Source organism: Triturus cristatus, chromosome 7 (genome assembly GCF_964204655.1).
Source record: "Triturus cristatus chromosome 7, aTriCri1.1, whole genome shotgun sequence".
Lineage (NCBI taxonomy): Eukaryota > Metazoa > Chordata > Amphibia > Caudata > Salamandridae > Triturus > Triturus cristatus.
In genome coordinates, this window is record NC_140590.1 from 1824376437 (window position 1) to 1824400608 (window position 24172).

Here is a 24172-nt window from a genome sequence, read left to right on the forward strand (position 1 = left end):
CACGCTTGCTCCTTTCTACACTTCTCTTGCCTCTTTCTTCACCCCTGTTGCTTCATTCTGCACTTTCCATGCTTCTTTCTGCACCTGTCTTGCTTCTTTCTGCACCCCTGTTGTCTCTTTATGTACCCCTTTTGCCTCTTTCTGCACTTTTCTTACCTCTTTCTGCACCTCTGTTGCTTCTTTCTGCACTTCTCTCGCCTTTTTCTGCACCCCTAATTCTGCACTTTGTATGCTTCTTTCTGCACTCGTCTTCCCTCTTTCTGCACTTTTTTTGCTTCTTTCTACACGTCTGTTGCTTGTTTCCGCACCCATCTTCCTTCTTTGTGCAACTCTCTAGTCTCTTTCTACACCCCTCTTACCTCTTTCTGCACCCCTCGTGCCTCTTTCAGCACCTCTGTTGCTTCTTTCTGCACTTCTCTTCCTTCTTTCTGCACTCCTTGTGCCTCCTTTTGCACCTCTGTTGCTTCTTTCTGCACTTCTCTTGGTTCTATCTGCACTGCTCTAGCCTCTTTCTGCATCCCTCTTGCCTCTTTGAGCACCTTTTTGGTTTCTTTCTGCACTTCTGTCTCCTCTTTTTGCACCTCTCCTGCCTCTTTGTGCACCTCTGATGCTTCTTCCTGCACTTCTATTGCCTCTTTTTGCACCTCTCTTGACACTTTCAGCACCTCTGTTACCACTTTCTGTACTCCTCTTCCTTCTTTCCGCATCTCTCTTGCTATTACCTGTACCTCGCTTGCCTCTTTCAGCACCTCTGTTGCTTTTTGCCTACAGATCGCTTGCCTCTTTTTGCACCTCACATGCCTCTTTCAGCTCCTCTGTTGCTTTTTCCTGCAGATCTCTTTTCTCTTTCTGCACTCCTCTTTTCTCTTTCTGCACCACTCTTGTTTCTTTCTGCACCCCTGTTCCCTCTTTCTGCACCTTTCATGCCTATATCTGCATCTCTCTTGCCTCTTTCTGTACCTCCGTTGCCTCTTTCTGCACTTTTCTCGCCTCTTTTTTAGCACCTCTGTTGCATTTTTCTGCAGATATCTGCCTTCTTTCTGCACCCCTCCTTCCTCTTTCTGTACCTCTCTTACCTCTTTGTGCAGTCCTCATACCTTTTTCTGCACTCCTATTGCCTCTCTCTCCACCCCTCTTCCCTCTTTCTGCACCTCTGTTGGTTCTTTCTGCACTGCTCTTGCTTCTTTCTGCACCTTGCTTCGTCTTTCTGGACTTCTGTTGCCTCTTTCTGCAGCTTTCTTCCTCTTTATGCACATGTCCTACCTCTTTAGGCATAGTTAGAAATTAGCATTTAGAAAACCTTTGAAATTCACTGAAAAAACCACAGGCTTCAGGGATGTTCTAGTTAGAAATTAGCACTTAAAAAACCTTTGAAATTCACTAAAAAAACATAGGTTTCTGGGACGTTATAGTTAGAAATTAGCATTTTAAAAAACCTTAGAAATTCTCTGAAAAAAACACAGGTTTCAGGGACGTTATAGTTAGTTAGACATTTCACTCGTACAAAACCAGAGAAATTCAGTCGTTATAGTTAGTTCAGCTAACTATAACTTGCGCAATGAATGTGTAATTGTGGTCATAGTATTGTGTTAAACTAATGTAGTCACACCTTGGACATGACTTGGTTGATTGTATAGAAGACTAATGAAGCAAAATTAGTCCAGATAAATAATGGTCATGATCGAACCATTTAAGAATTGTTCATGATGTTGTGATAATGTTAGTCTAAAGAAAAGGGAAGTGCAAGGGCTAGATTGATAATGTGTAATACAACACAATATGAATTGCCTGCGCGTTTTTAATGATATATCAAAGTGAAATCACATAGAAATGTGTGCTATCAAATAATGAATAGCAATGATTGGGATGCCGAGTTGCTGAAGTTGCAAGGAATCAATCCAGCATAATAATACTTGTAGGAAAAGTTAAACTAACAAAATAGCGCAGCTCGATCAGGCACCTGAAACATAGCAATGCAGCATGGGTTCGAGCCCTGGGCGGGCAGCAGGGACTCATATAAACTCATTTGAGTTTGGGATCTCCGTAGACTACCAATTATTATTTTTGTTCATCATTTTGTAACACAGACAATAATGTGGTAACATAAAAAAGTAATAAGAAATTGCAGTGACCAATGTACCATCATCATATTATTGTATGCAAAAGCAGATGAAGTTATGCTAATACAATGTCATGAGGTATTTTCATTGCCAGAATATGTTTTATAAAATAATGTAGTGAATAGGTTGAGCGACAATTATCTAAGTGTAAAACTACGATTACCACAATGCAGTGGATGTAGTAACAGGATGTGATGTCAGTTTTGTTCAAATATGGCAGAAATGGAATGCCGCTTTGTGTGGTCGTTTTTCCCCGTGAACAAGGTCTCGGCTGAGACTGAAACGCATTGGGGTGTGTTGACAAGCTATGAATTAAACACCCATGAACTACAACAAACAAATGATTGTATTTATTTGATTTAAGAATACCCAGAGCAGTGAGTGCGGTGAGAAATCCCTTTTAGGAAAGTGTGGCAAAAATCGTACCGGCCTGGTCCTGCTGTACTCGGAACGCACCACCATAGGAGCGCCCACCTGGTCAGGAGAAAGGGACTATGCGGACAGGAATATATATATATATATATATATATATATATTCACTTAAAAAAACCATAGGTTTCACACACGTTATAGTTAGGAATTAGCATTTTTTTAAAACCTTGCAAATTCACTGAAAAAACCATAGGTTTCACACATGTTATAGTTAGCTGGACATTTCACTCGTAAAAAACCATTGAAATTCCCCCATTATACTTAGTTCAGCTAAATATAACTCATGTGACCGCAATCCACTGCTGATGATGTCACATATTACATCACTGTATTCACTAAGATAATGTTAATAAGTCAGTTATACAATTAATTTTACAAAAAAAAACATCAATTTAGACACTTATTTACCCATTTATTCTTCCATTAACCTTTAGATATACATATATAAAAAAAATATAATTTTCAGAAAGGCACATATTCACTGGATGATGTCATCAGTGATGTCATGAGTGATGTCACTGACCATGTCATGAGTGATGTAATATGTGACTGAAAAAACCATAAGTTTCAGGGGTGTTATAGTTAGCTGGACTTTTCACTCGTACAAAACAATTGAAATTCCCCCGTTATAGTTAGTTCAGCTAACTATAACTCGCGCGCCCGCAATGCACTGCTGATGACGTCACATATTACATCACTCATGACATGGTCAGTGACATCACTCATGACATCACTGATGACATCTCAAATGACATCACTGATGACATCATCCAGTGAATGTGTGTATTTCTGAAAATTACATATGTTTTATATATGTATATCTCAAGGTCGATGGAAGAATAAATGGGAATATAAGTGTCTAAATGGATGATTTGTTTTTGAAAAATTGATTGTATAACTGACTGATTAAGTATATCTTAGTGAATACATGGCTTAGTGAGTAATGTTTAAATGTGTAAATATATCTGTATCAGTCTCTCACTTTGTGTATAAGTGGCTGCATGGGTTGGTGAGTAGCTACATGAGTGTCTATATAGGTTATTAGTTGGTTTTTTGAGTATCAGTATGAGTGTCTGAGTGTCTGTATGGTTCGGTGGGGGGTATTACGTAGTGCATAGGTGCATGAATGAGTGACTCACTGTTTCTATGTGTTGAAGACAGCATGTGTGCAGGACTGTATGGGTGGATGAGGGTGTGCATGGGTGTGTTAGTGAGTGATAGACTGTCTCAATTGTGTCTTTATGAGTAACTACATATGTTTTAAACTAGTATATGTGACTATTGGTGTATATAAGTGAGTATATGTGAGAGTGAGAGATTGAAAGAGTTCCTGTATGAATAAGTATGTGTTTCTATAAGTGATTGTTTAAAAGACTAAGTATGTGTAAGTTTCTGTAGACATAAGTGTGGTGGTGTGTGTATAACTGTATATGCAAGTATATGGATGTTTGATTCTTTATTAGCATGAGTGACTATGTGCGTCAGTAACTCTATGGATGAGTGGCGTTGTGTAACAGGATGTATAGGTGTGTGAGTACATATGATGAGTGAGTACATGTATGAGTGACTGTATAGGACTGTTGGTGAATGAGTGGATGTGTGTGTGGACCTTAGAATTACTGAATAGGTTGTTGTAACTGGTATTGGTATGTCCATTGTTTTGAACATTTTATTTCTATTTTTGAATGTGTGTATCAAAGGTTATATTAGGGGAAGAGGAGGTCTGCCACTCTATAACAAGGATGATGTCATTAGTGATGTCATTTGTGATGTCATCAGTGATGTCATGAGTGATGGTAAGGTTTTTTAAATGCTAATTTGTAAGTATAACGTGCCTGAAACCTATGTTTTTTTCCGTTAATTTCAAAGGTTTTTTAAATGCTAATTTCTAACTATGCCTACAGGGATAGGACATGTGAAGAAAGAAGAAAAAACGCACAGAAAGAAAAAAAAAGAAATGCAGAAAGAAGCAACAGAAGTCCTCAAAGACGAAGAAAAGTGCAGGAAGAAGGAAAACATGCAGGAAGAACAAACCGAAGAGCAGAAAGAAGCTTTGTTGCAAAATCATCCTGTAACCTCAACTTTTTCAGACGGATACTGGTGGTAACTGAGTCTGCCTAACCAGTCCTAGAGCCAGTGCTATGTTAAAAGACACTTAGAATACAGTGAAAACACCTTCAACACTAGGAAACACTATGAGTTGGAGTCTCCCTGTGATTAGCATGACCTCCTAGTATATAATAGGACAGGGGGATTAAAACTACCTCTTAACCCCTTCGCTGCGGCGGAAATTCTGCAGCAGCGCTGGAGGGTGCGGGGGGGGGCAGCGCGGTGGCGCGGTGCTCATGACGGAGCCACTCCGTCATGAGCCACTGTTGGGCTGTGCTCATGACGGAGTGGTTCCGTCATGACTCCGCCCACAGCGCTAATCGCCCGCACAGGCGGGGAATTAGCGCCACGTGGGCGGCGCGGCCGCCAACGGCCGCAGCATGACGGAACCACTCCGTCCTGAGCACACGGCAACCGTGGCTCATGACGGCGTGGTTCCGTCATGAGCACGGAACGAGTTAAAACACGCCATTGGGCGTGTTTGCACACATCACCTCAGGCCTCGTCCCCTCCCTTCACCACTGTGCAAACATGCCCTGTGGCCATTTTAAGTTGGGAGATTAAGTCCCCTTGAATCCTGAGGGTCCCTAGGATCCAACTAGCCCACTAGGTACCTCCAGTAAGCGCCACAGAGCTGGATTGCAAAGAGATGTAAAAAGAGGCATGGCCCAGTCCACCTCTCTGCAACGCAGCGCAGTGGCGCTTACTGGAAGCTCCTGGTGAGCTAGTTGGCCCCCAAGGGCCTTCAAGATTGAAGGGGAATTATTTCCCCAACTTAAAACACGCCACAGGGTATGTTTGCACACGTCACCTCAGGCCCTGTCCCCTCCCTTCCGCACTGTGTAAACGCGCCCTGTGGCCGTTTTAAGTTGTCAGATTAATTCCCCTTGAATCCTGTGGGTCCCTAAGGTCCAACTAGCCCACTAGGTACCTCCAGTAAGCGCTACATAGCTGCATTGCAGAGAGGTGTAAAAACGGGTACGGCCTAGACCACCTCTCTGCAACGCAACGCAGTAGTGCTTACTTGAAGCACCTGGTGGGCTAGTTGGCCCCCAGATGCCCTCAAAACTGAAGGGGAATTATTTCCCCAACTAAGAACACGCCACAGGGCATTTGCACATGTCACCTCAGGCCTGTCCCCTCCCTTCCCCGCTGTGTAAACACGCCCTGCGGTCATTTTAAGTTAGGAGATTAAGTCCCCTTGAATCCTGAGGGTCCATAGGGTCAAATTAGCCCACTAGGCACCTCCAGTAAGCGCCATTGCAGACAGGTGTAAAGAGGGGTACGGACAGCACCACCTCTCTGCAACGCAGGGCAGTGGTGCTTACTGGAAGCACCTGGTGGGCTAGTTGGCCCCCAGGGTCCCTCTGGATTGAAGGGGAATTATTTCCCCAACTTAAAACGCGCCACAGGGTGTGTTTGCACACGTCACCTCAGGCCCCGCACCCTCCCTTCACCATTGTGTAAACGCGTCTTGTGGCCGTTCTAAGTTGAAAGATTAAATCCCCTTGAATCCTAAGGGTCACTAGGGTCAAACTAGCCCACTAGGTACCTCCAGTAAGCACCACAGAGCAGCATTGCAGAGAGGTGTAAAAAGTGGCGTGGCCTCTGAACACCTGTCTGCAATGCAGCTCCCTGGCACATACTGGAGATACCTGTTGGTCTAGTTGGCCCTCATAGACCCTCAGTATTAAAAGAGAATTAATTCACCAACTTACAGCTCGGCACGGGGCACGTTTTCACAATGGTGAAGGAAGGGGGCGTGGCCTGAGGTGACATGTCTGCAAACTCGCCCTTTGGCACGTTTTAAGTTGAAGAATTAATTCTTCCTCAATCCTGAGGGTCCCTGGGGGCCAACTAGCCCACCAGGTACCTCCAGTATGTGCCAAAAAACTGTGTTGCCCCCCTTCTTTTCCTAATATTCTTGGCCCTGGGGACCCCATCCCCCAGGGTCTGCCCCCAAATTTATTTTTTAATTAAAAAAATTGGGAAGTCGGCCGTGTGGCCCCCCTTCCAAGGCCATAATCTGCCCCGGGGACCCCTTCCCCCGGGGCGAGGCCAATTTTTAAAATCTTTGTCTTTTTGGAGGGGGGCTGCCTTGTCCCCCTCCTTTGGCATTTATGGCCCCAGGGACCCCATCCCCCGGGGCCGGCCTTTGTTTTTTATTTAATTTTGAGGAGGGGGGCCACTTATAGCCCTGGGGACCCCATCCCCCGGGGCTGGCCCTCTCCTTTGGGTACCATGGGGGGGCCCCAATCCCCCCACGGTCCCGCTGGCTCCCCATATTGGGAAAACAAAAAATGCTTTTCCTATGGAAACTAGGTCCTAACTATAAATATCTACTGGTGACCGCCAGTAGATAATATATATATATATATATATATATATTCAGTGAAAAAACCATAGGTTTCACACATGTTATAGTTAGCTGGACATTTTACTCGTAAAAAACCAATGAAATTGCCCCGTTATAGTTAGTTCAGCTAACTATAACTCGCGCGCCCGCAATGCACTGCTGATGACGTCACATATTACATCACTCATGACATGGTCAGTGACATCACTCATGACATCACTGATGACATCTCAAATGACATCACTGATGACATCACTGATGACATCATCCTTGTGATAGAGTGGCAGACCTCCTCTCACCTTAATATAAGCTTTGATACACACATTCAAAAATAGAGACTAAAAATTTCAAAACAATGGACATACCAATACCAGTTACAACAACCTCTTCAGTAATTCTAAGATCCACATACACATCCACTCATTCACCAACAGTCCTATACAGTCACTCATACATGTACTCACTCATCATATGTACTCATACATCTATACATCCTGTTACACAATGCCACTCATCCATAGAGTTACTCACACACATAGTCACTCATGCTAATAAAGAATAAAACATACATTTACTTGCATATACAGTAATACACACACCACCATACTTACTTCTACGGAAACTTACACATACTTAGTCTTTTAAACAATCACTTATAGAAACACATACTTATTCATACAGGAACTCTTTCAATCTCTCCCTCTCACATATACTCACATATATACACCAATAGTCACATATACTGTTAAAAACATATGTAGTTACTCCTGAAGACACTATTGAGACAGTCATTCACTCACTAACACACCCATACACACACTCATCCACCCATACAGTCCTGCACACATGCTGTCTTCAACACATACAAACAGTGAGTCACTCATTCATGCATCTATGCACTACGTAATACCCCCCACCGTACCATACAGACACTCAGACTGATACTCAAAAAAACAACTAATAACCTATATAGACACCCATGTAGCTACTCACCAACCCATGCAGCCACTTATACACAAAGTGAGAGATACACTTAATCAGTCAGTAACACAATCAATTTTTCAAAAACAAATCATCCATTTAGACACTTATATACCCATTTATTCTTCCATCGACCTTGAGATACACATATATAAAACATATTTAATTTTCAGAAAAACACACATTCACTGGATGATGTCATCAGTGATGTCATCAGTGATGTCATTTGAGATGTCATCAGTGATGTCATGAGTGATGTCACTGACCATGTCATGAGTGATGTAATATGTGACGTCATCAGCAGTGCATTGCGGGCGCGCGAGTTATAGTTAGCTGAACTAACTATAACGGGGCAATTTCATTGGTTTTTTACGAGTAAAATGTCCAGCTAACTATAACATGTGTGAAACCTATGGTTTTTTCACTGAATTTCTAAGGTTTTTTAAATGCTAATTCCTAACTATAACGTGTGTGAAACCTATGGTTTTTTCAGTGAATTTCTAAGGTTTTTTAAATGCTAATTCCTAACTATAACGTGTGTGAAACCCATGGTTTTTTCAGTGAATTTGCAAGGTTTTTTAAATGCTAATTCCTAACTATAACGTGTGTGAAACCCATGGTTTTTTCAGTGAATTTGCAAGGTTTTTTAAATGCTATTTTTTTTTTTATTCTTCATTTTTTTCAAACATATTTTTAATTTAATTTTCTTATCTTTTATAAAGACTATGCTTAAATTTTTAAAATCCTTAAATATTTTTTTTATATATATTTTTTAAAATAAACATGTAAAATTTATTTCCAGTTTTTTTTTTTTTTTTTAATTTTTTTTTATAGTACGCGTACCGTAAGCTCACGGTAAGCGTACGGTTTACGCAACGCCCGTAATCTATCTACGCTGCTTGCGTATAGTTACGTACTTTGCGTAGCCGCGCGTACTGCGCGTGGGACGCGTGCGCGCTTACGCAACACGCGTACGTTACGCGGAAGTGCCGGGGAGTGACTGTTATGCGCATGCGCGCAAGCGCGTGTCTTTTTTACGCGCACGCGTACTTTTTGCCGTAAGCGTACCGTAAGCGTACCGTAAGCGTACGGTAGGTCATGTGATCTTGAAACACAACTTTTGATTGGTTGAAACTACTTTCAGTTCTAGAACTCTCCTACACCACACCCATTCCCCTCATTTCTGCTTGTGATCCCTTGGGAGAAGGAGCTGGTTTGTCTTTGGGATACGATGGCAGAACAGCAGAGCTCTTCTGAGAGTGAGGCTAGCACCAGCAGCACTGTCTTGAGGCAGAGAGCGAGGAAAGTAAAGCCTTCTTATGTTTGGGATTATTTTACTTTTCCAGAAGGCCAGCAAAAGGTGAATGCACCCTTAGTTACTTGCAAGCTGTGTAAGCGTGTACTTTCTAGAGGTAATCCTAACAGGAAGTATTCCTTTGGGAATCACACCATGAAGAGACACCTCCAGGAAGTACACAGAAGGACACATGGTCATCTTTTTGGAGGTAACTCTTCAGAAAGACGAGCCAGTACATCCACAGCAGCTCAGCCTGGACCATCATCTGCAGGGCAGACTCCTTCTTCTGCAGGTCAGGTGAGCCCTTCATCTGTGGGGGGAGAATCTCCTTTTGCTGGCCCTCTGGAAATTAACCCTCGGTTTGCGAGGGTTGAAGTACGGTGCGCCACTTGTCACGATCTAATTACTTATAGGGAGACCAGTGTTTCCCTGGTGAACAGTAAAATAGATCAGCACACTTGTCGTACCGTCTAATATTCCCAATCTTTCTTTCCTCTGTCCCTGCATGAACACAACGGTTCTTTTAAGAGCCAACCTTATCTTTCATCTTTTTTTTTCTTTTTTTTTAAAAACTTTTTTTTTTTTTTTTACCGTACGCGTACGGTAAGCGTACCTTTTTTTTATTTTTTAAAAAAAAACACTAAAAATCATTTATCTCATTACAAAGTCCTTGAGAGACTACAATTTTTATTTTTAACTTACCATACTCACTCAAAAAAATATTTATTCATTTGTTTTTTTAAAAAATAGTTTTTAAAATGGTTGTAGTTTCCGAAAATTTTCTATATCGATCTGAAAATAAAGAAAAAAGTATTAATATTTTTTATCCATTTTATAATACAATACACATATTTACATTTTTTACAAAAAAATATTTTTGCCTTATTTTTGCTGTTTTCAGAATATATTGCATTTCACTATTAATTGTGAAAGCAATTGCATTCATCATTTTACAGCGGGCAAAAAAAATTAACAATCACAAAGATTGTATTAAAAAAGCCCAGAATGTCTTCTCACTTAAACTTATCATTACAGAAATGCATATTATTCTAAAAAAATATCATCTAAAAACAATACTTTTTTCTTTAAAATACCGTCTGATATGTTTGTTTCAGAAGTATAATCACAATATTATATCTCAAATAACTCCAAAATACATCTGATTTTATTTCCTTTAGGCCAAATAGTATTTTTTTTTTTTTCCTGGAATAAATTTCCAAGGGAAAACCATTAAAATTCTAAAGTTTAATCTGTCCAGATCTCACCAATTCTCTGTAACATTTTGGTTCACGAAAATTTTTTGAATAATTTATTTAGTCCACAATAGAATTGCTTACTTTTCCACATGGCCAAATAGTAATTTTTTAAATCATTTTTGAAAAAATTTCCAATGGCAGTCCAATAGCATTCCATAATTTAAAATGTGCAGAAGTTACCGATTATCTCTAAATTATTGGTTTTTGAAAATTGCATTAAAATTTAAAAAAGTCCACATTACAATTGGTTATCTTTCCTTTAGGCCAAATGATAATTTTAAAAATCTTTTTTCTACAAAATTGCAATGGTAATCCAGTAAAATGGTAAAATTATTTTGTCCAGATCTTGCCAAATCTCTCTAAAATTTAGGTTTCAGGAAGATTAGATAGGAATTTGCTAAATCAAAAGGCAAACGTTGTTTGAAAATCAATTGGGAATCATTACACAGTGTCCAGCCTTTTTCACATTTTAGATAAACTGTGTAATGTCCAGAAGTAACAGTAGGTCCATCATGGAAAATTATTGCAACAGTTACAAAAGTTTTTCCTGAAATTGATAATTGCTGTCCTGTAAACTTCTTTATTAAAGTATCCAATTTTGATCCATCAGCTCTACATCGTTGCATCATTAAAATTACATACTGTCCGTATTCCCTTAAAATTAATGTTGAAAACATGTCAGAATTACACTCACCACATTTCATGCTATGATTAGCATCTTTAACTAATTTTGCAAAAGTGACTGTTTTACTCTCTGGCAATGTCAAATAAATAAACCTTTCATTATCAACAATAGAGCCACATATATTATAACAATTATCACAACTATGTTCCCATTTATAAGAGAGACCAAAAAAAATGTCAATGGGAACTCCTTCTTCTTCCACTACCTGAAGAAAATACATCAAAAATTCGTGTGCATCTTGCTGTTCATTTTGAGAAAACTGTGTTCGTCCTGAACATACATCTAAAAGTTTTCTAATTTCAGTAGCACTTTCTATTTGAGTTTTATCTTTACTCAGCTTTTGAAAAAGGAGACTGAGCTCTGAACAGAATCTTTTTCCCTGATTTACTATTATCTGCTCTTGCAAACTTTCCAGATAAAATGCAACATTCAGCACTACATTAGCGTAGCAGTTGACACCAGAGCTATTTTCAAAATGACATCCTACAACCTGTTCTTCATTTTCCTTATTTTTTTTGCTTGCAATTACATCACTCCTCTTTTTTTTCCTCTTCTCTACATCTTCATTACAGATATTCTCATTTCTCCTTTTACGAGAAACTACACGTTTCTCCAACACAGGATACTGACCTAAATGAGGAGCATAGCTTCTTCTTAATCTATTATACTCCTTTACACAGTTTGTATCAGCACTAACTTTTGAGTCATCAAAGTCTATCATGAATAAACCTGATAATGTTTTGACTCGTGACAAAGCTACATATGCCATACCTTCTTTGAACACAGTTGAACCAATGTTCACAAATGCACAATCTACAGTCAATCCTTGAGACTTGTGGATAGTTACAGCATATGCTAGTGAAAACGGAAACTGCTTCCTACGTACATATAAGTCTTTCACAAGCATGAAACGAACTGAACAACGACAAATGTCTTTAACTTCCTCTATCTGATCAAATTTTATCTGTAAACATTCAATTCCTTCTTTTTTCTGATAATTAATAAAACCCACAACTCTTCCCATCGCTCCATTCACTAAGCCTTTCTCAACATCCAAATTTCTCCTTAAAAACACTCTACAGTTCATGCAAACATAAAGATTTTTTTCTAATCCTGCTGTTTTGGAGATGTTCTTCTCTAGTGAGTCCAATTTATTTTTCAGTTTGCCTTTTACTGTGACTGTAATTCTTCCATCCTCAATTTTGTCCACTGCTTCCAATTTCCTGATGTCTTCCTTTTCCAATTTCAAAAGCTCCTCATTAAATATTGAGCATTCACGTAGAGTTGGCATTAAGCAGATGACACTTTTGTTTTCTGCAATATTCTTGTATATTTTCTCTGCAACTATTTCTTCCTTTGGAAATAAATTATGTAGCAGCCGACTCTGTAATGCTTTTTTCCCAACATCTGTGAGTAGTCCAATCCTGATATCTTTCAGAATACTTCCATATTCTTCATCGTTTGCTTGCCTCATATTAGTTGTAAGTTCCTTGTACTCAAAGAAGGACCAAATATTTGTATTTCCAATGCTTCCCAATGACTTCTTTGTGTCTTCATGTGTCACAGTATTAAACACTGGTTGTCCTTTAACTGGAGTAAGTTGCAAAAGATCCCCAAAAACTATGACGTGTTTTCCACCAAATAACACGTCATAGTCTGTCTTCAAAATTTGCTGCATTCTTAAATGCACAAAGGCAAGCATTAAGTTTGATACCATGCTCACCTCATCAATAATGAGAACTTGCATCTTCTTCAATACTCGTGAAACTTCCAAGGATGCTTCTCCAGTTAGCTCGTTGAATTGTATTTTGTTCTCATGCTCCACTGGTAACATTAGCAAACGATGTAAGGTGATTCCTTTTATGTTATATGCTGCTAACCCAGTTGGAGCAGTAACCACACAAGACAAAGTAGAATCCGTTTTTTGCTTTAGGTAGCTTCTGATGACTTTAATTAGGAAACTTTTTCCAGTGCCAGCTTGTCCGCTTACATACATCCTGATTGGATGAAATGATGTGCATGAGCACTCTTTTTTGATATGTAGAAATCCGTGATCAATTTTGTTTTTGATCTCTTCATAAATTTGTTGCTGCTCTTGATTCAGTTGTCTTTCCAAATTTTCTAAGTCTATAAATTCTTCTTGAGCTTGATTCATAGCCGTTTCCACTTCATTCATGGCTATTGATGCTTCATTTTCAACGATTGGTTGTCCTAGGGGATCTTGACTGTGTGTTCCTGAACTTTGGCTGTCCTGAGAACTGTCTCTAGCTATTTCTGCTGCAATTGTAGTTTCCTGTTCAATTTCTTCATTTAACATTTGCAGATAAGTTGAGAATGTACTGCATTGTATGCTGTCTTTGCAAGCATTAAAAGAATCTTCATAGCTCTGGAATTCTCCCAGTAGTTCATCCTCTGTACGCCATGGTTTAAACAACTGTAAAAGAGCCAAGTAGTAAAATTCTTTCTTGTCGGTAGTGTCGCAACTCAGCTTCCGGTGATTTATCAAACTTCCTTTGGTTTGCTTCACCAAACATCCTTCTTCACCAACAACTTTATATTTTCCACTGTTGATGTCTTCTGCAGCTTTCCGTGAATAAATGTAGTTCTGTAACACTTCATAGAGACACATGTTCTCCAGATGATGACTTCTCTTGGGATAATATGTGTCCAACATGTTTGTTTTCAATATGTCTGTACTTTCTGGGTCATTCTCAGCCAAATATTCAATTTCTCCAACAGATTTCAGTACCCGATTTCTCATTGCTGCAAGGCCTAAACTTGCCCAAATTATTCTTCTTGACTTCGAGTAGAGACTTGCAGAAGATAACCTATCTGAACATTCGTAGGATCCAATTTCTCGATGCGATAACATCTTCAAACTGAAACTGTACAGCTTCTTACTGACAGTCTTCTCGTGAGAAATCTCTTCCCACATTTCCTTCAATTCTGTTTTTTCTGATTTCGTAATGTAAGACGTTACATATCGAGCAACAGCAATGGAATTGTCAGCAACATACTGTATATCCATGTTAGCGTTCCACATGGATAAAATGACTGGGTTGTAGTCATTTATATTTTTTGATTCTTCTTTTCTTTTAAGGTTGTAGGTATTCTTAGGTGATTTTCTTGTGATAGTATGTCTCACAGCTGACATAAAACTGTTGACTCTTCCATTTGTAAGAACAGGTCTAGGAAATCCAAATCGACATTTAGTGTAGTATTTTTCTTTGCTCTTGTATTTCCGTCGACAGTATTTTCCACACCGATGACTTTGGAAACGTAGAACTTGCTCCTTTAACTTGTTCTCTTCTGTGCTTTTAGGTATAGCACATGTTGCATATTCTTCAATGTAAGATAACACTGCTTCATCAGTATCTGTTCCAAACTTTGGGGCATCCTTGATCCACAGCAGCATATGAATATGAGGAGCACCTCTTGCCTGGTACTCTTTTCTCCAAAAGAAATCCACTACTTCTCCAAGGGGTGGATTTTTTTTATTGCAGATGAAGGACATCATAGCCTCAAATCTATGATTGAAATATCTGCAAACATTAACCGGATCCAATGAGCACAGTTCTCCTGCTGTCTTGTATTCGATGTTTTTAATGTTTGAATTGGCCTCTCGTAGAAAATCCAGTAAATCATCCCAAGCGTACTCGGCACAGCTTAGGGTAAGGAACCATGTTGGTGTTCCTAAATTGCGTAACATGCATTTTAGTTCACCATGGCGTCGGTACCAATATTCATTTGTCCCACGCTGACAAGCCATCAGATTGATCAGTTGTGTTTCCAAATGATCATCTCGGTGCTGCACTTTCTCCATAAAATCCTTAGCAGACACATTTTGTAAATGTACTCCACTTTTTAAAATGTGATTTACTGCATAAGACAGTGCAGACAAGTCGCTTTCAAATAAAAGATGGAACAAATAAGGAATACTTTGTCGAAATCTGGGATCTTCAGCATATAGTCTTGTAGTTCAATACTCTGAAGCTGGAATCTGTTCTGGACGTTCATCGTATCGTCCTCCTTTTCCTTTAGGAAACAGCTGGGGAAAACATCGAGCTTCCAAGCTCTCCTCCCATACACTCACGGGATTTCCTTTTGCTTTCTTCATCTGAAAGAGATCAATATTGTCTCCCATAACTTCTTTCGAATGGAGAGGATGTATGCTAAAATGTTCATAAATTTCTTCTTCCTTTGACTTGTCCACTTTTTCAATTTGTCCAGTTGGTGTTTCTGTGTCTCCTTGTAAATCTTCTTCTTCTTCTTCTTCTTCTTCTATATAAATTGATTCATACCATTTGTTATTTTTTTTCAAATACAAATTTGCTCTTTGTACTTTCCGCACATCTACCAGCTCCTGCCAAATCTTCTTATTCTTTGTAGGTACACCATTAACCAGAATAATTAATGGTTCAGTTTCCAAAGTATCCGCATCAATAGTTTCCATATTTTTTTTCAAATCCAAGGGCAAATACACCACTCTACCTTTTAAACCTCTCAGTAAATCTGAAGGAGGTAATTTACCAGTTTTGGGCTCCATACGTACTATGGTCTGGAACGGATGAACACATTGAATGAGTATAGACTCATATGTATTTAATTCAGAAAGTTCAGCAGGAATAACATCCAATTCTAAATTATTATGTACAGCTCTGGTCGGCATTCTATTTTCCTCTAACTTGTTGTAGCAGTACTTACAAATACGCTGATCTTCACCCAATTCAAAACAATTTTCAAGAAATATATATGTGGCAAAATCCATCCACTTATAATTATCTTCATTTTCACTCTTTCTGTAGAGATCAACATTCCTAGTTTGTTTTCTATAATGAGTTCTGCGGCAACAAATACAAGTAACATTTGGTCTTTCATTAGAGATTATTGCAAATTTTGTTATGTGATCATTAAATGTCTTACTTACACAAGGTTCTACATTCTCTTCCACTTCTGCCTCATTTACTGTGTCCTTCTCTGCACTGTTTTGTTCAGGACCAAAGTAACAAAACTGAATTTCATCAACAACCTTTTCTACATCTGATACCGTTCCTCGGAACAGAGCCCTATTCAATTCATTTAACTTTATTGCTGGACTTTTGGCAAAATACAACCGTCTCACAAACTTTCTCATTTCAGTATGATGAACAGCCAGCATCCTAAAATGATGGAAAACACTATTGCACACTTTTCTAGATAGACAAGCAAGAGAATGACCCTGCAAACCAGTATTCTCTCTCACTCTGCCTGGATCCAGACTTTGAAGCACCTTAATCTTTTGTTTTACACTTTTTTTACTATATTCTCTTAGAAACTCTCGAAATCTGTCAATAGATTCCTGACGCACAGTGCAAATACTACTACAATTCCAAGTGTACACTGGGGCTTTAGGACCTCTCCCCATTGCCTCATCTGCCATCACTTGTACCTCATCTCTTGGAACCATTATCTCCTTCTCCATTATGCAACCATTTTTTACTTCGTATGAACGACCTCTGGTGTCAACTGCATGCAGCAAACTATTACTTTGAAAATAGCTCTCTTCATTAAAAAAAGGTTCACTACTTGAACTATGCATCCACTTTCCTAAAAACACTTTACAAAAGTTTGTTCTGTTCACTACTCTTTTGCTTTTGCTTTGTGATTTCAGTACATTAACCATTTTATCTAATGTACGCATCCTATTCAAAATTAATATGAATAGTTTCCTTTTTAATTCTAATGCTTTTGCTGCAATGGCTTCAATTTCTTTTTTTCTCTTGTAATATTTAGCCTTTTGCTTATATTTCTTTATATCCTTTATCAAATTGGACATAACTCTTCTCTGAAACATTTTTCTACGTATCTCTTTAAATGCTGTTTTTCTGTTTATGTTAAACTTTTCAATTGCAGAAGGTATATTTGCATTAACTAAATTCTCAATTTTTTGCTGTTCTCTATTTTTTATTACATTTTTCCGAGAACAGACATTTTGTACATTTTTCTTTGTTTTGAATATTTTGTTTAGAAATTGTTTTTTTTGCTTACCAGAAGATTTTTTCTTTTTCCCAACATCAGCATCTTCTACTAACTTTGGTCCTCCAGTTGTCTTCAAATATAGTTTTTTTTTTAGCGTTTTTTGAACTCGAGATTTTGTAGGCATCTTAAATTTTGTTCACTGTTCTTCAGTAATACCTGAAAAAAACTAAAAAAAAAATCCTTTATTGTATTTAAATATATTACTACATTTCTTTTCACAATAGTCACAAAACGAAATTTCTTTGCCAATTTGAATGCACACAAACTGCTCTTTTTTTTGGGCAAGTGAAAATCTCTTTTACAAACTGTCACATTATGAAACCAAGCTGTTTTTTCAGACCACCACCATGTGTATTCTCTGTGACTGCCTACACTCCAGCAGGGGCAACCAGCCTTAGTGATGCTGAATGTATTTGCATTACAGACTTAAACCTGAAAACCCCACTCGCTTCTAATTACTGTGCATGACTATACATGGCAAGCACATGGGTGTGTGCTAAGCCTCTGCTTCTTCCCCCAAAAAATCGCTCCCCCTTTCCATCTACTGCAACTGTGAAATCACCAGAGCAAGACGCAATAAATCTCTGCCTATAATTCTTCTATGCACACAGAGTCATGTTTTCACATTAGTGCCAAAACGAAATTTCTTTGCCAATTTGAAAGCACACTTACTGCTCTTTTTTTTTCGGGCCAAGTGAAAATCTCTTTTTACAATTTGAAATCACTTTTACAGACTGACACATTCTGAAACCTTTTTTTTAAATTTATTTAAATGCACATGTCCAAGCTGTTTTTTTTTCAGACCACCACCGTGTGTATTCTCTGTGACTGCCTACACTCCAGCAGGGGCAACCAGCCTTAGTGATGCTGAATGTATTTGCATTACAGACTTAAACCTGAAAACCCCACTCGTTTCTAATTACTGTGCATGACTATACATGGCAAGCACATGGGTGTGTGCTAAGCCTCTGCTTCTTCCCCCAAAAATTCGCTCCCCCTTTCCATCTACTGCAACTGTGAAATCACCAGAGCAAGACGCAATAAATCTCTGCCTATAATTCTTCTATGCACACAGAGTCATGTTTTCACATTAGTGCCAAAACGAAATTTCTTTGCCAATTTGAAAGCACACTTACTGCTCTTTTTTTTTCGGGCCAAGTGAAAATCTCTTTTTACAATTTGAAATCACTTTTACAGACTGACACATTCTGAAACCTTTTTTTTAAATTTATTTAAATGCACATGTCCAAGCTGTTTTTTTTTCAGACCACCACCGTGTGTATTCTCTGTGACTGCCTACACTCCAGCAGGGGCAACCAGCCTTAGTGATGCTGAATGTATTTGCATTACAGACTTAAACCTGAAAACCCCACTCGCTTCTAATTACTGTGCATGACTATACATGGCAAGCACATGGGTGTGTGCTAAGCCTCTGCTTCTTCCCCCAAAAATTCGCTCCTCTTTTCCATCTACTGCAACTGTGAAATCACCAGAGCAAGACGCAATAAATCTCTGCCTATAATTCTTCTATGCACACAGAGTCATGTTTTCACATTAGTGCCAAAACGAAATTTCTTTGCCAATTTGAAAGCACACTTACTGCTCTTTTTTTTTCGGGCCAAGTGAAAATCTCTTTTTACAATTTGAAATCACTTTTACAGACTGACACATTCTGAATCCTTTATTTTTAAATTTATTTAAATGCACATGTCCAAGCTGTTTTTTTTTCAGACCACCACCGTGTGTATTCTCTGTGACTGCCTACACTCCAGCAGGGGCAACCAGCCTTAGTGATGCTGAATGTATTTGCATTACAGACTTAAACCTGAAAACCCCACTCGCTTCTAATTACTGTGCATGACTATACATGGCAAGCACATGGGTGTGTGCTAAGCCTCTGCTTCTTCCCCCAAAAATTCGCTCCCCCTTTCCATCTACTGCAACTGTGAAATCACCAGAGCAAGACGCAATAAATCTCTGCCTATAATTCTTCTATGCACACAGAGTCATGTTTTCACATTAGTGCCAAAACGAAATTTCTTTGCCAATTTGAAAGCACACTTACTGCTCTTTTTTTTTCGGGCCAAGTGAAAATCTCTTTTTACAATTTGAAATCACTTTTACAGACTGACACATTCTGAAACCTTTTTTTAAAATTTATTTAAATGCACATGTCCAAGCTGTTTTTTTTTCAGACCACCACCGTGTGTATTCTCTGTGACTGCCTACACTCCAGCAGGGGCAACCAGCCTTAGTGATGCTGAATGTATTTGCATTACAGACTTAAACCTGAAAACCCCACTCGCTTCTAATTACTGTGCATGACTATACATGGCAAGCACATGGGTGTGTGCTAAGCCTCTGCTTCTTTCCCCAAAAATTCGCTCCCCCTTTCCATCTACTGCAACTGTGAAATCACCAGAGCAAGACGCAATAAATCTCTGCCTATAATTCTTCTATGCACACAGAGTCATGTTTTCACATTAGTGCCAAAACGAAATTTCTTTGCCAATTTGAAAGCACACTTACTGCTCTTTTTTTTTCGGGCCAAGTGAAAATCTCTTTTTACAATTTGAAATCACTTTTACAGACTGACACATTCTGAAACCTTTTTTTTAAATTTATTTAAATGCACATGTCCAAGCTGTTTTTTTTTCAGACCACCACCGTGTGTATTCTCTGTGACTGCCTACACTCCAGCAGGGGCAACCAGCCTTAGTGATGCTGAATGTATTTGCATTACAGACTTAAACCTGAAAACCCCACTCGCTTCTAATTACTGTGCATGACTATACATGGCAAGCACATGGGTGTGTGCTAAGCCTCTGCTTCTTCCCCCAAAAATTCGCTCCTCTTTTCCATCTACTGCAACTGTGAAATCACCAGAGCAAGACGCAATAAATCTCTGCCTATAATTCTTCTATGCACACAGAGTCATGTTTTCACATTAGTGCCAAAACGAAATTTTTTTGCCAATTTGAAAGCACACTTACTGCTCTTTTTTTTTCGGGCCAAGTGAAAATCTCTTTTTACAATTTGAAATCACTTTTACAGACTGACACATTCTGAAACCTTTTTTTTAAATTTATTTAAATGCACATGTCCAAGCTGTTTTTTTTTCAGACCACCACCGTGTGTATTCTCTGTGACTGCCTACACTCCAGCAGGGGCAACCAGCCTTAGTGATGCTGAATGTATTTGCATTACAGACTTAAACCTGAAAACCCCACTCGCTTCTAATTACTGTGCATGACTATACATGGCAAGCACATGGGTGTGTGCTAAGCCTCTGCTTCTTCCCCCAAAAATTCGCTCCCCCTTTCCATCTACTGCAACTGTGAAATCACCAGAGCAAGACGCAATAAATCTCTGCCTATAATTCTTCTATGCACACAGAGTCATGTTTTCACATTAGTGCCAAAACGAAATTTCTTTGCCAATTTGAAAGCACACTTACTGCTCTTTTTTTTTCGGGCCAAGTGAAAATCACTTTTACAGACTGACACATTATGAAACCACCATGTGTAACTACAACAAAAACAATTCCCATTTCTATTATTCATTTCTTAAGTTACCACATACATCCCCTCTCAAACTGTAAACTCACCTTTAAAATTAGTTAGTTGTGAAAGAAATGTGACACTCAAACAGCAGATTATCAGAGCCAGGATCTCTGTTCTCTACACCTCTCTCCTCTCAGCAGAACCAGATAATGGCAAACTTTCCCTCTATTTTTCCACACATATACATGTAAGTTTCAAATCTCAGTGCTTCCCCCTTTTTTTCAAATGTAATGACACATTTCTATTGGTTGAAAACCAACCCTTTTCCAAAAGTACCCTGCCCCCAACTTGACTTCTGCCTAGTACCCTTCCCCCAACTTGACTTCTGCCTGCTACCATAGCAACAGCTCATGGAACACTGCTGTGTGCAGTTAGGTCAGAAGTTCGACACACAATGTTTCAATTCCACAGAGCAAGAGTGCTTGACTTTTCAAACCTAACAGCAAATCCATAGTACTGTTCTTTGGTTACACATTTTTTTGTACCAATACAAAACATGCTTCTTTTAATTTTCACATACAGCCTAGTTTTTTTTCTAGAATGGTATGAAACAGCCAATCAGTTCTTTTTGTTTTGTAAAAAATATGTATGCCTCCATTTCCAAACTGTCTTTCTTTTCATATTGCCATTCTACTGAAAGACACCTCCTGAGTGCATCCAGTTCTCCTTTGAAGATGTTCACAGTGTGGATTGTAGGGCACAGCTATGTCTTCTGGAGTGAAAAGTTTGCAGAGAAAACAGATATGGTGAGAGACCTTGCTTTGCCAAATGTAGACATTAAATGGATTGGTCAGAGAGGGTTAAAGTGGCACCAATTGATGCCATTGGTGAAATCCTTCATTCAAATCCAACACCCTGACCTCATAATAGTGCACTGTGGTGGCAATGACCTAGGCACTTTGACTGGGGTAGGTCTGGAAATGCTTATGAAGGACACCTTTGCACAACTGTTTACACTTTTCCCTAAAACTGCCTTTGTGTTTTCCAACATATGCCAAAGGCAAAAATGGAACTGGTCCAATCATTTCTGTCCTCAGATTGACAAAGCAAGAAAGCACGTCAACAAATCTGTTTCTGCTTTCCTCCGTGACTATGGTATGGGTGCCATTTACCACAACAACTTGCGTTACGACATGCAAGACATTTATAGAGGAGATGGTGTGCACTTCAATGATGAAGGGAACAGAGTCTTCCTCTTGAACCTTAGACTCTGCATCGGTACTTACTTGTAGGTACCACTAAAAAAATGACTCCATAAACACAACAGCTCTTTTTAGAGCTCCCTAATTTCTAAACTCTTAAATCTGCTTTTCATTTATTTATTTATTTACCGTACGCTTACCGTAAGCTTACCGTACGCGTACCCCGTGATTTTTTTTAAAATCAATAAATGTTTTTTTTGTACTTTTCTGTCCTTCTTTGACCCCCTTACAATTGTTAGGGGGTCTGTAACTCTCCTCATTGCCCCCTTTCCTTGTTTTCACTCTTTTTTTTCAGAGTGAAATACACAAAATGGCGGCCGCCGCTTCCTGGTTTCGGCCGATTCGAATGTTTACTAAGATCTAAGAGCCAATCAGAATCGCGCTCGCGCACGCCACCGTACGCTTACCGTAAGCGTACGGTAAGCGTACCGTAAGCGGGCTCAGATATATATATTGATTTAAAGGCTATTTTCTCAGAATCTACTGAACAGATTTACACCAAACCTACAAAAGGCACTTCCTTGACCTAGGGACTACCTCTCTGCCAAATTTTGAGTAATTCTGTTCAGCCGTTCGGGCTGTAGCTCGTTCTAAAGGTCCTATGGAAAAATGCATGGGAAAAACGCGTTTTGGGACCCCCCTTTTATCTCAGCCCCCGCTTGACGGATCCCCCCGAGACTTTCAGGGTAGGAGCGGAGCGTAGCGCCCCACCTATTTTGAGAAATTCGCGAGGATTCGTCGACCGGCGCCAAAGTTATTCAAAATAGAATGTTGAGGTTTTCCTATGGAAACGTGGTCCTAACTATAACTACCTACTGGCGACCGCCAGTAGGTAATGTATAGATAGATATATATATATATATATATATACATATATATATATATATATATATATATATATATATATATATATATATAATTATTTTTACATCAGCCTGGAAGCAGCATTTTGATTTTGTTTTGGAGGACAAATGAAGCATGTATGTACCGGAAGGATTTAGAGTTCAGGGGGTGCTGTCGGGGGAGCTATCCCAGGAAGTGTGTTTCCTCTTATGTACAGAGGGTACTCTACATTTGGTATCTATGGATTGGCGTTCGTGATGAACAATAAATGTGCCAAGTTAAGTGCTGATGAGATGGAGGTGATGGCCTTCAACACACTGGTCACCAGCCTGTAGCCTTCCGTAGAACCCTGTCCTGTCCATTCTCCTTCAACAAGAAATCTTGGTGTCTATTTTGATGACAAGCCATCTTCTAAACGTCAGACTACCAAAATTGGTTCTAAACTTTTCTTTTGTCCTATGGTCCTTTGAAAAGGTCTTCCTTGCATATCTCAGCATTATCATGTAACCACCATTGCTGCCATTGTGGTCTGTCTTCTGGACTATGCCATCGCCCTATATCTCTGGCTGCAGCTTCCCCCCATTCCTTGAAATTGCTCAAAGTGTGGAGACAAGAGAGTTTCTCAAATGCCCCTTCTATTTCAACACACCTAAAGCAGTGTCATGGGTTGCCTATTCCCAAGCATGTCATAGTTAAGAGTCTTAGCCTACGCTTTAAAGCATTGCATCATAACTGTCCACAAGGTTTGCAACAAATGTTTACTCGCTATGTCCTTTGTCACACTCTACCTTCTGAGCTGGCTACTCTGCTTCACGTACCCAGAATTAAAAATCCCAACAAGGCAGGAGTGCCTTTGGAATTCTTTCCATTGCACCTGCAGGTAAGGAAGTGCTACCTAAAGTTCAGAGAGCACTTAAAACTTGGTTGTCCAGATTGCAATGTGCTTGGTATCACTGTGATCCGTAGTGCCAGAACATCAATGGGCATTAGCGCTCTTTACATATTCGATGCATAACATGACACAACATGGATTTCCGCACACAAGAAGAGCTTAGGATATGAATGAAAAGGCAGTATATTCTATGAAATGTTCTATTGAACTGTACTGTTTGTGTAGCACTTTATATCACTCTCGAGCCCGCTAAGCGCTCTGAATTTGGTCTGTTTCCTGGGTGCTCATTCGGAGTCTGTGATTGGTAGGTGGTTGCACGTGGTGTACCCTATGTGGCAAATACTGGGAGACCTGCCAGAGGTACAGAGACATGCTTGGGCATGGTTCAGCATCTGTGTTAGAAATTGGATTTTTTGGT

General features: G+C 39.3%; 2 protein-coding genes across 2 annotated transcripts in view; one reads left to right on the plus strand and one right to left on the minus strand.

Moving 5' to 3' along the window:
• The window catches only part of LOC146813296 (CD209 antigen-like protein C), a 242709-nt gene that overhangs the window by 107564 nt on the left and 110973 nt on the right, over positions 1 to 24172 (plus strand). The gene's annotated exons all lie outside the window — the stretch shown is intronic.
• Positions 14340 to 20971, minus strand: LOC146813297 (uncharacterized). The gene is made up of 2 exons (XM_085614743.1): positions 20862 to 20971; positions 14340 to 17420 (listed from the first exon to the last, which is right to left on the minus strand). The coding sequence occupies exon 2, from the start codon at positions 17376 to 17378 to the stop codon at positions 15216 to 15218; it is 2163 nt and encodes a 720-aa protein (XP_085470869.1). The 5' UTR covers positions 17379 to 17420; positions 20862 to 20971; the 3' UTR covers positions 14340 to 15215.